Here is a 14,568-nt window from a genome sequence, read left to right as displayed (position 1 = left end):
GGATAAGGGAGATCTTGAAGGCATCTCGAAAATTGCAAGGTGATCCAGATTTGCCGATGTCTTTTACTTTGGCCATAGTGGAGTCTGATTCTACAATAGTCTATTATAAACTTACTGATGGATTTATGCTGCCAGACCCTCAGGTCAGTGTTGAGGTAACTGACAGCAAGAAGTACAAAAAGAGGAAAATTATGACATGATTTTAAGTGTGACTCAAGTCATTCACAGTACTGCCACTTCCTTTGCCACAGGGAAAATTCAAGAAAAAAGTCTTGATTTTCATCCCTCAGAAAATTGGTTATATTTTGTTCAAAGTAGCATGTTCCTAGTTATTTTTGCAAAAAAAAAAAAAATGATTTCCTTACTCTTTGGAGAATTTCATGGTTTTCCAAAGTATTTTATGAAGTCATCATGTGTTTAATTATTTAGTGAGTAACTGAGGTGGAATGTAAAGGCTAATAATAGTTGTAAGTAAAAAAACGCTTCTTTAAGAAATGTTAAATTGGTTTGGACATTTTGACAGGAACATTTTAATAAGATAAATGTGCTATATGTGATTTCTTTACATACTTTGTTGGTATAATTTGGATAATTACATTAAATATCTTTCTAATTTTGCTTTTGGATTACATTGTTTATCGGAGAAAAGTCCATCCTGATCTTTTTTTTTTTCCAGACTATTTCTCTTAGAAGATGACATCTATGTTTCCTGATGCTTGTTTTATTCATACAAGATTGGATTTGAGACCCATCAGACTGCTTCATCTTTTATCTCAGAGATAGTCAGGGTTGACTTAGATAGTGAGGATTGACTTCCCCATTCCGTAAGGTTTTCACTCTGAAGAATAAAACTTCCCCAGGTAGAAGACTTTCTCCTCCTTAAAAAATATAGGGTGATTTCTTTAAAACTTTGTTATCTAGAGACAGTTTAATTACAGTTGTATACAGGTTTATGCCTAGGATGTATTCAGATGGGTGGGACCTGTGTGCTGCTTTTGTCATCCCGCACTCAAAGTTGCCTCTTTGTTTCTTGCTGCCACTGCCAGCTCATTGTTGAGACTTCCAACAATTCTCTTTCTTGGAGAAAGAGAATTGTTCCAACTTCCAACAATTCTCTTCCTCTTACTCAACTCTCCCCGGTGCCTTTTGGCCACTGCAGCTATCATAGAATGGCATTTTATATACACCTTGTCACCCACTTCTGTTTACTTTTTCCTCTCCAGTAGAAAGTAAAAGATTTCTTTCAATTGGTCTTCCCATTGCAGTTACTGTTATTTCTCTTTTTTGGTTAACTTTAAATCAAAACTCAAAATATGTTCATCCAGAGTGTAAACTTACATGTCTTAAGTAACAGGGACCAGAGACATGTTACCTACAGGAGTTCTGAGCCATCCTTTTCATTCCTATCACATATCATAGCTTGAATATTGCAACAGTGTGGGAGGGAGTCAACCATAAAAATGTCTTCATTAATTAGATCCAGTTATTCCACTTTTGTTAACGTCTCTCAAATTGTACAAAGTATGAAAAATTATATGCACAAAGATGTTCCAAGTGACATTACTTTTAGTAGCCCAAATTATAAACCACTTTAAAGTTTAGGGTAAAGATTGGCAAACTTTTTCTATAAAGGGCCAGAAAGTAACTATTTTAGGTTTTCAAACCTATTGTCTCTGTCATAACTTGTCCACACTGCTGTGTGAAGCACAAAAGCAGCCATAGACAATACATAAACAATACGGGCATGGCTTTGTTCCAGTAAAACTTTGTTTACAAATGTGGTGCCATAGTTTGCCATCCCTGGGTCTAGGAAATAGTCAATTAACAGATATATACAAATGGTACATAATGTACTTATTAAAAATTGGTAATGAATATTATTAAAAACATGAAAATATTACATTAAGTAAAAATTGCAAGACAGAAAAGTGTATGAGTGGGTGTAATCATGGCTGAAATAACAGACCAAGCATATGATAAAAAGATAACAAAGTAAATCAAATTACTAACTGGTTATAGTGGGATAGGAGGCAGAAAATGGATGACTTTGTCTTTTCTCAATGTTTTTATTTGTATTTTATAATAAAAATGTTTTAAAATTAAAAGGTGTCTTGAAATCTGTATTAGTTATCTATCATTGCAAAATAATATTACCACAAACGTAGCAACTTAAAACAGCACACATTTATTATCTTATAGTTTTTGTGGGTAAGGGACCCAGGCACAGATTAGTTGGGACTTCTGTGAGGCTACAGTCAAGGTGTTGGGCAGGGTTCCAGTCTCATCTGAGACTTGACTGGGGAAGGGTCAGCTTTTTCACCCACATGGTTATTAGTAGCCTTCAGTTCCTTGAGAGTGCTCAATGCTTATGTGCCGTTGGCAGGAGGCCACCCTCAGCTCTTTGCCACATGGGCCTTCTCAGTATAACTGGTTGCTTTCTCAAAGCCAGCAAAGGAGAGTCTCAGCAAGATGGACCTTATAATCTTATATAATGTAATCACATACATCCCATCACCTTTGCCATATTCCGTTGGTTGGAAGCAGGTCATAGTTCCTGCCTACACACTAGGGTTTCATGGCTGATTAGGAAACAACAATAACAAGAATGGAAAAATGATGAAAATTAGGAATATCACAAAATAGTATAAAGCATCATTCTTCATCTGTAGTCATTCCTGACTCCTTCCTTTGATGGTATTTGAATTTCACTTTTATTCTTGGTGGGAGGTCTCCATAACTCCTGGCTCCCTCTGCTTCCCCAGAAGACATGAAGATGGACCTATTCGGAACAATATGTGTTTTGGTGACTCTAGTGGAAAATTTGCAGGTCTAAGAATCCTAAAACAGTTTATGATAAATTCTTAGAGTCTCTTGATTTCTTAAGTCTCTCATTTGATTCATTTTGAGGGCTTTCATTATAATTCTAGAAAAATAGCATTTTCATAAAGAAATGTAAGGATAATGTCAGATTTGTGTGCCGGATCTGTTGACCAGTGGGCTCCTATATAAGTACAAAACCAGAAGTGTCTTTTGGGGTTGGCTGTGAAAGGTGCTTTTCCAACTCTTTAAACTAGAATTCAATCCTGCTGTATGTCTTGGGATGTTTACTCTATTTCAGAATGTTCCCTGTGTACTTCACCAAAGTTGTTCTGTCCAAAGCCAGCCAGATACATCCTAACATGAATAATGGCCCAGAACTGTTTGGAAAGGGAGGCCACCCAGCTGTGTATGTCTCATTTTAATGAAAAACTAGATAAAGTGATTTAAGTAATTTTGTAAGTGAGTTTACATTTGTCTCCCTGTTAGACAGGGCTCCTTAAGAACAGAACGAGAAATCATGTATTTTTTAATACATCTCTGTATCCTGCCTCTTTGCACAGTAACTCACATATAGTAAACCCTCAGTAAATACTTGGCAATTGAATGAATGCTGATTATAGACATGTCTGATTATATAATGGCTTATTTTTTCCCTCTGGGCAAACTAAAACAATTCATTTGGACACCAGAGGGCACTGCTAGATAACCACAGCATTTTCAGACTCTACTAAGAGTAGATTAGCTGGAGAAGTGGTGCTCTTGAAAATTTATTTTCAATCTGTAGGAAATAGCATAAATAAAAATATAAATAAGTTTTACGTACTCACATCCCCTTTTTCTTTCTGGCATGCCTCTAAAATTATACTGACATTAAATATGTGACTTGATTCATGCTTTGCTTAAAATGTAGATCTATATTTAGAAATAAAAGCCTGTTTAGGGTAGGGGTAGATGGGGTGGGTTATATATATATATATATATATATATATATATATATATATTTTTTTTCTTAACCATATGAAAGTATGCATTTTAGTTTTTCATTCTAAAAGCCTAATTTATTAAATGAATTTCAGGATCACATCACATAGCAATAAACCCCAGCTCTGGAACACTCACTATTCTGGCTAAGTGCTGGTGGTGAAAGATATACATTGCTGCTTTAATATAAGCAGGTATTCCTTGTTTTATTGCAATTCTCTTTATTCTGTTTTGGGGATATTGTGTTTTTTACAAATTGAAGATTTGTGGCAACCCTGCCTCAAGCAAGATTTTCGATACCATTTTTCCAACATGATCATTTCATATCTTTCTGTCATATTTTGGTAATTCTTGCAATATTTTAAACTTTTTTTATTATTATATCTGATATGGTGATCTTTTTATCAGGGATATTTGATGTTACTATTGTAATTGTTTTGGTGTGCCACAAATTGTGCCCATAGACAGCAAACTTAGTTGATAAATGTTATGTGTGTTCTGACTGCCCTACCAACCAGGCTTTCTGCCATTTCTCTCCCTTACTTCTGGCCTCCCTATTCCCTGAGAAACAGCAATATTGAAATTAGGCCAATTAATAACCCTACAATGGCCTCTATGTGTTCAAGTAAAAGGTAGAGTAGTACATCTCTCACTTTAAATCAAAAGCTAGAAACGATTACACTTAGTGAGAAAAACATGTCAAAAGATGAGCTAGGCCAAAAACTAGGCCTCTTGTGCCAAACAGTCAAGTTGTGAATGCAAAGGAAAAGTTATGGAAGGAAATGAAAAGTGCTACTCTGGTGAACACATGAATAAGAAAGTGAAACAGCCTTATTGTTGATATGGAGAAAGTTTGAGTGGTCTGCAGAGAAGATCAAACCAGTTACAACATTCCCTTAAGCCAAAACCTAATCCAGAGCAAGGCCATAACTCTCTCTTCAATTCTGTGAAGGCTGAGAGAGGTGAGTAAACTGCAGAAGAAAAGTTTGAAGCTAGCAGAGCTTGGTTCATGAGGTTTAAGGAAAGAAGCTGTCTTCATAACTTAAAAGTGCAAAGTGATGCAGCAAATCCTGATGTAGAAGCTGCAGTAAATTATCAAAAAATCTAGCTAAGATAGTTGATGAAGGTGGCTACATTAAATAACAGGCTTTAAATGTAGACAGAACGGCCTTATATTGGAAGAAAATGCCATCTAGGACTTTCATGGCTAGAAAGAAGCCAATGTCTGGCTTCAAAGCTTCAAAGGATGGGCTAATCCTCTTGTCTGGGGCTAATGCAGCTGATGACTAAATTAAAGCCAATGTTCATTTACCATTCTGAAAATCCTGGAGTCCTTAAGAATTACGCTCAATCTACTCTACTTATACTCTATAAATGGAACAACGATGCCTGGATGAAAGCACATGTGTTTACAGCATGGTTTACTGAATATTTTAAGCCCACGATTGAGACCTACTGCTCAGAAAAAAAGATTTCTTTCAAAATATTACTGTTCATTGACAATGCACCTGGTCACCCAAGAACCCTCATGGCCATATACAAGGAGATTAATGTTGTTTTCATGCTTGTGAACACATTATCCATTCCATAAGGTTAAGGAGTGGTTTTGACTTTGAAGTCTTATTGCTTAAGAAATACATTTTGTAAGGCTGTAGCTGCCATAGATAGTTACTCCTGTGATGGATCTGGGCAAAGTAGACTGACAACCTTCCAGAAAAGGATTTGCCATTCTAGATGCCATTAAGAACATTTGTGATTCATGGGAGGAGGTAAAAATGTTTGAAGGATGTTGATTCCAACCCTTGTGGATGACTTTGAGCATTCAAGACTTTAGTGGAGGAAGTTAACTGCAGATGTGGTAGAAATAGCAAGAGAATTAGAATTGGAAGTGAAGCTTGAAGATGTAAATGGATTGTTATAATTTCATGAGACAACCTGAACATATGAGGAATTGTTTCTTATGGATGAGCAAAGAGTGGTTTCTTGAGATGGAATCTGCCTCTTGTGCAGATGCTATGAACACTGTTGAAATGACAAAATATTTAGAAAATTACATAAACTTAGTTAATAAAGCAGCAGCAGAGTTTGAGAAGATTGATTCCATTTTTGAACATTTTACTGAGGGTAAAATGCTATCAAGTAGCATCAGAGTCTACAGAGAAATCTTTTGTGAAAGGAAGAGTCAATGATTTTGGCAAATTTCATTATATGTTATTTTAAGACTTTGCCACAGCCACCGTAACCTTCAGCAACCACCACACTGATCAGTTAGCACCCATCAACATCAAGGCAAGACTCTCCACCAGCAAAAAGATTATGACTTGCTGAAGCCTCAGATGATCATTAGCCTCTTTTGCAATAAAGGATTTTCAAATTAAGGTGTGTGCATTGTTTTTTAGACATGACGCCATATACTACATGTTCGTGTAAATGCAAGTTTTATAAGCACTAGGAAACCAAAAAAATTGTATGACTTGTTTTATTGCAATATTTACTTTATTGCAGTGGTCTGGAACTGAACCTTCAATATCTCCAAGGTATGCCAGTATAAACTTTTCTGTAAAAGGGGTGCCTTCTTTAGCTGGGGCATGAAAGAGGGAAATGGCACGTGAGGATTTCTCTCTGGTGCCACCTTTTCCTTTCTTTTCTGGAGTCCCTCATCAGTGTGCCCTCTGTGCTGGGGCAGCTCAGTGGAACGCTAAGCTAGGTCCTATGGCTCCAGACTAAGTATTTGCTTCTCCAGGCTGAGCCTCTTTAGAAGAATATGTTAGTAAACACCATAGATCTCTTGTAAAGAACATGAAGGAAGAGGTACTTTGGAATTCAAATTTACAATTAGAATAGACGAGAAATCTGCAAAGTTCACGTAGTCAGCATTTTTATTTTTATTTTTTATTTTTTACTAAAACAGCTTTTCCCTTTTATAAGCCTGGAACCAAATGACTTAACCAAAATTTCATGGTGTTTCATCTCTTTCTGAGTATTTCTGTTCTGAATTCCTCTCTGAGGTCACTTTTTCCATTGCAGCCCCTAGCAGGAGGCCTCTTCACTGCTGCAGCACTGTGGTTCCTGCCAAAGTTTATAGTTCTTCTATACAGAAGCTCTTTATTCATCTGCCATATTTTACCTTGAGTGTTTACATGTGCAGAATAATGTGCTATCCTCTGAACAATTAATAGTAGAATTTTCCCTTCTTTCTGGCCAATAACTGTTCTGTTCCTTACCACCCCCATTCTTGCAGTCTAATCCTCTTAATGATCTTTGGATAAGAACTGCTTGTACTCACTAAGGAAAGTGGATGGAAAAATCAAATGTCTAGTAGGTAGGTGTGCTATTATAATGTTTAAATGATTTTGAAAATTTTCCCAAAGCCAATTTAAGCAAAATCAGAGATTGGCCTTTTAGGTTTCTGGGTACTAAGTGGAAGTAATAAGAAGTATTTTATTAAAGGTTATTTATTTATCAGTTTATCTTCAGACATTAACTGGTATCTTAGCTAGGACACCCATTACAAAATAACATAGCCTGGGTGGCATAAACAACAGAAATTTATCTCCTTACAGTTCTGGATGCTGGGAGTTCCAAATTAACGTGCTAGCAGACTCTTAAGGGCTCTTTTCCTGGCTTGCAGATGGCAGCCTTCTGGCTGTGTCCTCACATGGCCTTTCCTCTGTGAGGCATGGCAAGATTGAGAAAAAGAGAGAGAGAGGGTCAGAGCACGTGCAAGTGCATGCTCTCTGGCGTCATCTTTTCATCTTCTTATAAGAACACCAGCACCATCAGATTAGGGCCCCATCCTTATGACATCAGTAACTTTAATTACCTCCCTAAAGGCCTTATCCCCAATTCCAGTCATATTGTGGGACAGGATTTCAATATACGAATTTGAAGGGTACATAATGCAGTCCATATAAACTGGGCTCCTTCTCTGTGCTCAGATACTGTGGTAAGTCTAGGGATACAAAGATTGGTGAGACATGACCTCTACCCTCAAGGAATTCAGACAGGCAATTACAACTCTCTTTAGCCAAAATTCTAAACACCCATTGTTAGTGTGAATTGAGAAATACTTGTCTTGCTGTGTATAAAGTTTGTGTAGTTTACTTAACGGTGAAGGGGTTTAACAACTTATGATAAACAGTTTTCAAACGATCATCATATGTGTATTATTTGTCCCAAGGGACTCAGCATTGGATCATATGCAAAGAAAAAGTGCACAGTGAACCTCTAAGGAGCTTATTGTCTCCCCTGAAAGGAGAAAATCTAGGTACAAAATAATTCAAGAGCATTACAAGGACAATATTATACATAAATGCAAAATTATAATCATGTTGTACTTTATTCACTACTAAGTGCTTCAGAACCCTATATCTTGATGCTCACAACAGAGCTGATGTTACTTACATGTTATTAACTTTTTATCCTCATAAGCTAGAGAAATTAGGGCACAAATGGTTAAGTAACAGCTCCAGGTAGTAGCAAGCGAGTGGAGTGGGTAATGCAGATTAGATCCAGGTCTCCTGATACCTAGCACTGTATTGTTTTCAGAATATTATGTTGTCTTTTTCTTGTATGAGGCAGAGAAATATATTAGTGTGTGCCAAAGAGTCTTTGGGAGGAAAAAGTTATTCAGTCCTGGAGAGAGTTAGGAAGTGATTTTGGGATCAATTACATTATACTCTGATACTTGAACAAATGTATCAAAATGTCAAGCTGTTTGTGGGTAATTCTGAAAAACATATTCATAAGCAATATATTTACAGAGTTTTATTCCAGAGGATAAACACATTCATGCTCAATGCTTTTATGTTGGCAAACCTAAAACAATATTTAATAGTAAATAAAGAAGAACTCAGAAAGTTTCTCTGCTTGTTGACATTAAATTTTGTGCTGGTACAAACAGAAAATCCAGAAACTTATAAATGATCATTTCACCTCAATGAAGAAGGGTCTTGCACCCCAAGTACTCCTCAAATCTGCCTGCCAGTGCTTGGAATCCTAACATAATTCTGTTTCTTAATCATGAATCAATAATCCAATTTAATTTGACAAACATTTTGATAGCAACTTCATGGGTAAGACATTGTGCTAAGATCTGGGGGAAAGACAATTCCAAATATGTTATTATTAGATTCAATAGGTCAAATTAATCAGCTTAACTGTTACAAGAATTTCTAAATGTTTATTCTCAATTTCTATACTTACATCATTGCAGAGCAGCAATAGTTTGTGGATTGATACCTGTGTATGAACCACACTTTGAGTGGCATGTGTTAAAAGCTTTGATGAGAAATGAGAGCCTGAACCCCAGTAACAGCCTGGGCATATTAGTCAGGATGGGTTGGATTATTATGCAGCAACAGCCAGCGAGTTCATTTAACAAGTGTTTATTGCTTGCTCACTTTACATGCCCATTGACTGAAACGACCCATTACATGCCCTTTACTCTGGAAATCAGAGTGACAGGGCCTCCACCATCTGAAATGCTGTCAGTTCCAGCTGCAGGAGGCAGTTCCAGCTGCAGTGTTGCTTACTGCAATTAGGAAGCAGCCCATGTTACTCCTGTCCACGTTTCACATGGCCACAAGGCTGGCCATGATCTACCTCAAGAAAGAGGGGAAGTGCAAATCTGTCATGTTCCTGCATTGAGGAAAAGGAATATTCAGAGAGCAGCACTTCCAGGTAATAGAAAGGAAAGGAGAGAGCCAGCAGGTAGATTTAACAACTGGATAGCTGCACGAACAGAGAAGGAGTTGGAGTTAAACCTCAAACTATTGAATCCCGTCACTTTAATGGGAGTGAGTTTCAGGTTGTTTTAGGAAGATAGTGAGAAGACATTGCAAGAAGGAAAGGGCACTAAGTACCACCAGGTTGGGAAACAGGCCACCTAGAGGACTTTTTCCCACTTCATGGCTTGGGTTCTGGAGATCAGAAAGAAGATCTTGTATGGATCAGGAACCTAGGGTCATTGGAGACTTTATTCTTTCCATTCTTCTGATGCACCAGATTGCTATACAGACTGTGTTGTCCTGGCCTTTTCTTTACTTCCAAAGAATGGAAAAAAGAAAGCAGTTGTGCCTATAGCATAGAAGATTTAGTGGAACTCTGCAAGAATATTTCTGAAGGAAGCTGGTTAAATATGTATGCATGGGTGAGGCTGGGTTTATGAAGAGCCTGGTGGCAGCTCTTCTGGGATGGATAGTTGTTTATGTGGGGTAGTGAACACGGAGTGTTTGTGTAGATCTAGGACACTTTCAGGGTGCATTAGCATCTGAAGGGGAGAGAGTTGGGGGACAGGCATCAGTCCTTAGGGTTTCTCATCAGTCACACAGGTAGTGGCTGAATTGGGCATCATTCTGCAGTGCCTGAGGTCCATCTGGGTCTCTCATGACTTTTTCTCTTGAGCACTTGGAAAATATTTGGTCTGGTCCTGAACTCCAGGGACATGTTGGGAAACTTTCAGCCTGTTTTGGGTCCTCTCCATCTAGATACACTTTCCCAGCCATATGTGCTTCTCTGCTGTCTTCATAGCATGTTGGAGAAAGATCCTAAAAGTCTGAGATATGTGGAGTATGTGGAGCTTTACCTGGGCCTGGAGGCAGCAGTGGGGGCTATAGGGTAGGGGTGGGTGCTGGCCAGATTCCCTTTCATTTCCTCTATTTCCTTTGGAGCATCTATTGTCTCTCCTCTGCACCAGCAACTTTCGGGGTCAGAGCGGAGGGCACGGACCACAGGTGTCTGCTCCATGACCAGTTCAAGGTTCTAACTCTTCTACTTTTGCTACTTTTTATCCCCAACAGGTTTTTTCCCCTAGGTTTATTTTGTCTTAGGGGTAGGAAAAACTGATGCTGACCATTTCCAGATCAATTTTTCCTTCTAAACATATTGTTTTTGCCAAGATTTTAGATTTTGGAATTCAAAAGCCAAGAATTTGCTCTTTTTGTTCTGTAGCATAATCCTGTTCCTGAGGCAGTGTGCCAAGAAAGTCTGTATGGGAAAAAGTTCATAGGTAACAAGAATTACTGAGAAGGGAAAATATATCAGTTAATATATCAAAAATTATCCAGTTACATTCACAAACAGAAGGTGTTAATTGTCATTAAAATTCATATTGATACTCTTGTGAGTATCAATTAAATAGGTCACAAGACCTATTTAATTTTCTGAGGGTACATTTTATCTTATCTATCAGCTTACATCCCACCTAATGATAATGCAGTATTTGATACAGAGTAGAAGCTCAATAAAAGTCTTATTTGATTGCATTCAAATATTCATAAATGAACTACTACCCACCCCATCCTATTCCTGCCATTCCAGTGGCAGGGCAAGGACCAACTGCTTTTCTGCCCTGTCCACTTTGTACAGAAAGCAGAGCTGCATGTACCTCAGGCTGTGAGACAAATCACCATCCCATGCGATTTGCTTTTGTAAGCATGCTTATGCTACGAGATCCCTTATATTTTGATCCCTTGCCTTAGAGTTCTGAGAAATCAAAATAAGGATTTCTAAACAAAATATATCTGCCTGATAAGTTTACTTATTATGTGATTACACATCCTTTCCTATGCCAAACCTATGCATTTATTTATTCAACATTTTTGGTGGAAATGAAGACATGTAAACACTGCTAAATTTGGAAACTCTACTTAGAAATGGTAATGCGTCTCACATAATTATACAATTATTGTGGATTGTACTTCTGTTGATGACCACAGATGGGGATGCTGTGGTTTTGAATATTGGGTGAAAAATTGGTCATCTCTTCTCCCATCCCAAGTGAGATCATTAGAAAACTTCGTTCCTATAAATATAACCAAGAATGTTGCTTTTTTCTGGATTGTACATTATCTGTCCTTTAGATATAAATGCATAGAATTCATCCACTTTGGACCTTAATGTTCCACTCCCACAAAATGAAAGGAGTTGGTGCAGATACTATCTGTGATCCCCTCTAGCTCTATATTTTGATGATCCTATAATTGAAAGATTTTGCCACATAGATCTTTCCTTATCACCCTCACGCTCATCACCCTCTTCCACCTCTACCCCTGTTGAAAACAACAACAACATATTCCTCCCATCATGGGCCTTATTAATCCACCATTAGAATTGTGCTCCTTTGAATTTTTGAGGCCCAAGAGACTTGCAAGGCAGAGTTTTGACTTCAGAAAACCAACAGTGACATGGGACAGTTGTGTAATCTCCCTGAGTCTCAGTTTCTCATCCGTAAAGTGAAGGACAAAGTGTATCCTTCCAGGGTTGTGTTTTCCTCACACGTTGAAATGGTTATGTGAGGATAAATGAAGCCCAGCATACAATAAACTATCAATGATCCTACCCTTTGCAGCCTCCAAACTCTTCCCATTGATGTGCAGGTTGCCACCTTGGGAGAGAATACATGATAACTAGCTGAGAGCCAGTCCTCCAAGGAATAGGACCTAGATGTTTAGCAGGGTATGAAGAAGGTAGTCTTAGTCCATTTTGTTGTTTGATATTCTGTTATTCTAACTATCACACCCCATCCCACCTGTGATGGTTTTAAGATATTATCCATAAATCCTTTTGATTATTATCCATAAATCCTTTTGAATATTATCCATAAAATCCTTTTGACTTATGGATAATATCTTAAAACCATCACAGGTGGGATGGGGTGTGATAGTTAAAGAGCATTTTAATTTTCTGTTATTCTATAACAGAATATCAGAGACTGAGTAATTTATAAGGAACAGAAATTTATTAGCTCATATTTCTTGAGGCTGGGAAGCTTAAGATCAAGGGGCCAGCATCTGGCAAGGGCCTGCTTGCTTTATCTTATGGCAGAAGGCAGAAGGGAAAGAGAGCTCAAGAGAAGTCAAATTAGCCCTTTATAATGGCACCAATCCTGCCCATGAGGGTGGAGCCCTCATGGTCTAATCACCTCTTAAATATCCTACCTCTTAATACCACTACAATGGCAATTAAATTTCAACATGGGTCTAGAGGGGACAAACATTCAAACCATGGCAAAGGTAAAGGAAAGGATAGGGGGACAATTTTGCCCCTTGAAAAATTTCTCAGGCCTGATCTTGCTGCTGCTAGTGGTGGTGGTGATGGTGATGATAACACTTTTTTTTTTTTTTTGGTCTTACTTTGGGGGATCCTTTAGGTTTAGATAAATTGCATAGGAATAAGATAAACACCAGCTATACAGTGGGAGACTTAAATCAAATAAGGAAAATTTCCACTGCAGGGAAGCTGTACTGGGGCAATTCATTAGGACTGAAAAGAAGTTAAACTTAGCACAGCACAAAAGCACATTGAAAAGTTCTCTCTAAAAGAGAAGGGGGAATGTTCAGGGTGCATTTAAGTCATGGGATATGGCAAGGAGCCTTCTGTTGATGGTGGGGATTAGGTGTCTTGAAGGAATGAATAAATTAAAAAACATGAAATAATAACTAGCAATTTGTAGTTGTATAAGCATGCCTATATTACAGTGGGGGATATAAGGACCTTATTTTGTTCTCTTCTATGTTCCCAGAAGTTAGAACAGTGTCTGATACATAGTGGGTGTTCCACAAATATTTGTGGAAGAAAATAAACAAATGAATACACATAAAATAATGTCAAGTGATGACAAATGCTATGAAGAACGTAAAGCAGGGTATGGGGATAGTGTGTGACAGGAATGCAACTTTGGTTAGGGTGGCCAAGAATGGCTTTTCTCTGCAGGTGACATTTGAGCAGAGACCAGAATGCAGTGAGGGTGGAAGTCATGCAAATAACTGGAGGACCAGCCTTGCGGGCAAAGGGAAGAGCAAGTGCAAATGTCCTGAGTTTAGACCATGATGGGATCTGAGATTCTGCATTTCTAACAAGTTGTCTGATGATGTCAGTGCAGCTGGTCCATGGACCACATTTTGAGTAGTAAGGGTATAGACTAGAGTTTGACCAGGGAGTCAGTACTAAAGTGAGTAAGTCAAGGAACTGAGAGGTGAGGTCATTGCATGAGAAAAGAAGAATGCAAAACTGTATATGAAATATATTCTTATCTATACAAAATGTATGCAAAGAGGGACATGAACAATATCAACAGTGTTTTCCTCAGTGAGGTTGCACTTCAGGTGATTTAAATTCTCTTCTTTTTAGATTATTCCAAAGCTTCTGCCATGTGTATTTATCACTTTTATATTCAGAAAAAAATATTTCTGGAAAGTTAACTTAAAACAGAAAATATGTGTTTAGTTAAGATACAAAGTTCAAAACGTATTAAAATATTTCTAAATTTTAAAATAATGTTATGGACACATGGCAATTGGTTGGGATTTCTTATGAAAGGCTTCATAAAGGAGATGACTTTGAATCAAATCTTGACATCTAAGTAGGCAAAACTAAGTTGGAGTTCTTAACAGCTTCTCTTCTCTCTTCCTGTTCTTGGGTGGAAGTTGGGGTGGGGGAGATATAGGGTATGGATGGTATATTAGTAATCTATTGTTGTGTGACAAATTATCCCAAAGCTCAGCTACTTAAAACAATAGTTTTTGTGGTTCAGAAATTTGGGAGCAGCTTTTTGGCTCAGGGTCTCTCATGAGGTTTCCATGAAGATATTAGCTAGGGCTTCCATTATCTGAAGGCTTGATTGGGGCTGGAGGATCCACTTCCAAGACAGCTCACTCACATGGCTGTTGGCAGGAGAAGGCCTTGCTTTCTTGCCATGTGGATCTCTCTACAGGACACCTTGGGTCTCCTCATGATATTACAGCTGGCTTCACTCAGAGTGAATGA

At 37.9% G+C, this 14,568-nt stretch overlaps 1 protein-coding gene across 2 annotated transcripts in view; it reads left to right on the top strand.

The window, feature by feature from the left end:
* The window catches only part of TSEN15 (tRNA splicing endonuclease subunit 15), a 78,472-nt gene that overhangs the window by 22,413 nt on the left and 41,491 nt on the right, over nucleotides 1–14,568 (top strand). The window contains exons 4-5 of one of the 2 annotated variants that reach the window (XM_054452481.2): nucleotides 2–143; nucleotides 677–2,105. The exons of the other annotated variant lie outside the window; for it this stretch is intronic. Of the exons in view, the coding sequence (XP_054308456.1) occupies nucleotides 2–143; nucleotides 677–697 (163 nt within the window). The 3' untranslated portion in view covers nucleotides 698–2,105. Of the gene's footprint in view, nucleotide 1; nucleotides 144–676; nucleotides 2,106–14,568 lie in introns of those variants that run through there. 2 annotated transcript variants of the gene reach the window in all.

Source organism: Pongo pygmaeus, chromosome 1, assembly GCF_028885625.2.
Source record: "Pongo pygmaeus isolate AG05252 chromosome 1, NHGRI_mPonPyg2-v2.0_pri, whole genome shotgun sequence".
NCBI classification, from domain to species: domain Eukaryota; kingdom Metazoa; phylum Chordata; class Mammalia; order Primates; family Hominidae; genus Pongo; species Pongo pygmaeus.
The sequence above is the reverse complement of the archived record's forward strand: the minus strand, read 5'-3'. Positions and strand labels throughout refer to the sequence as shown.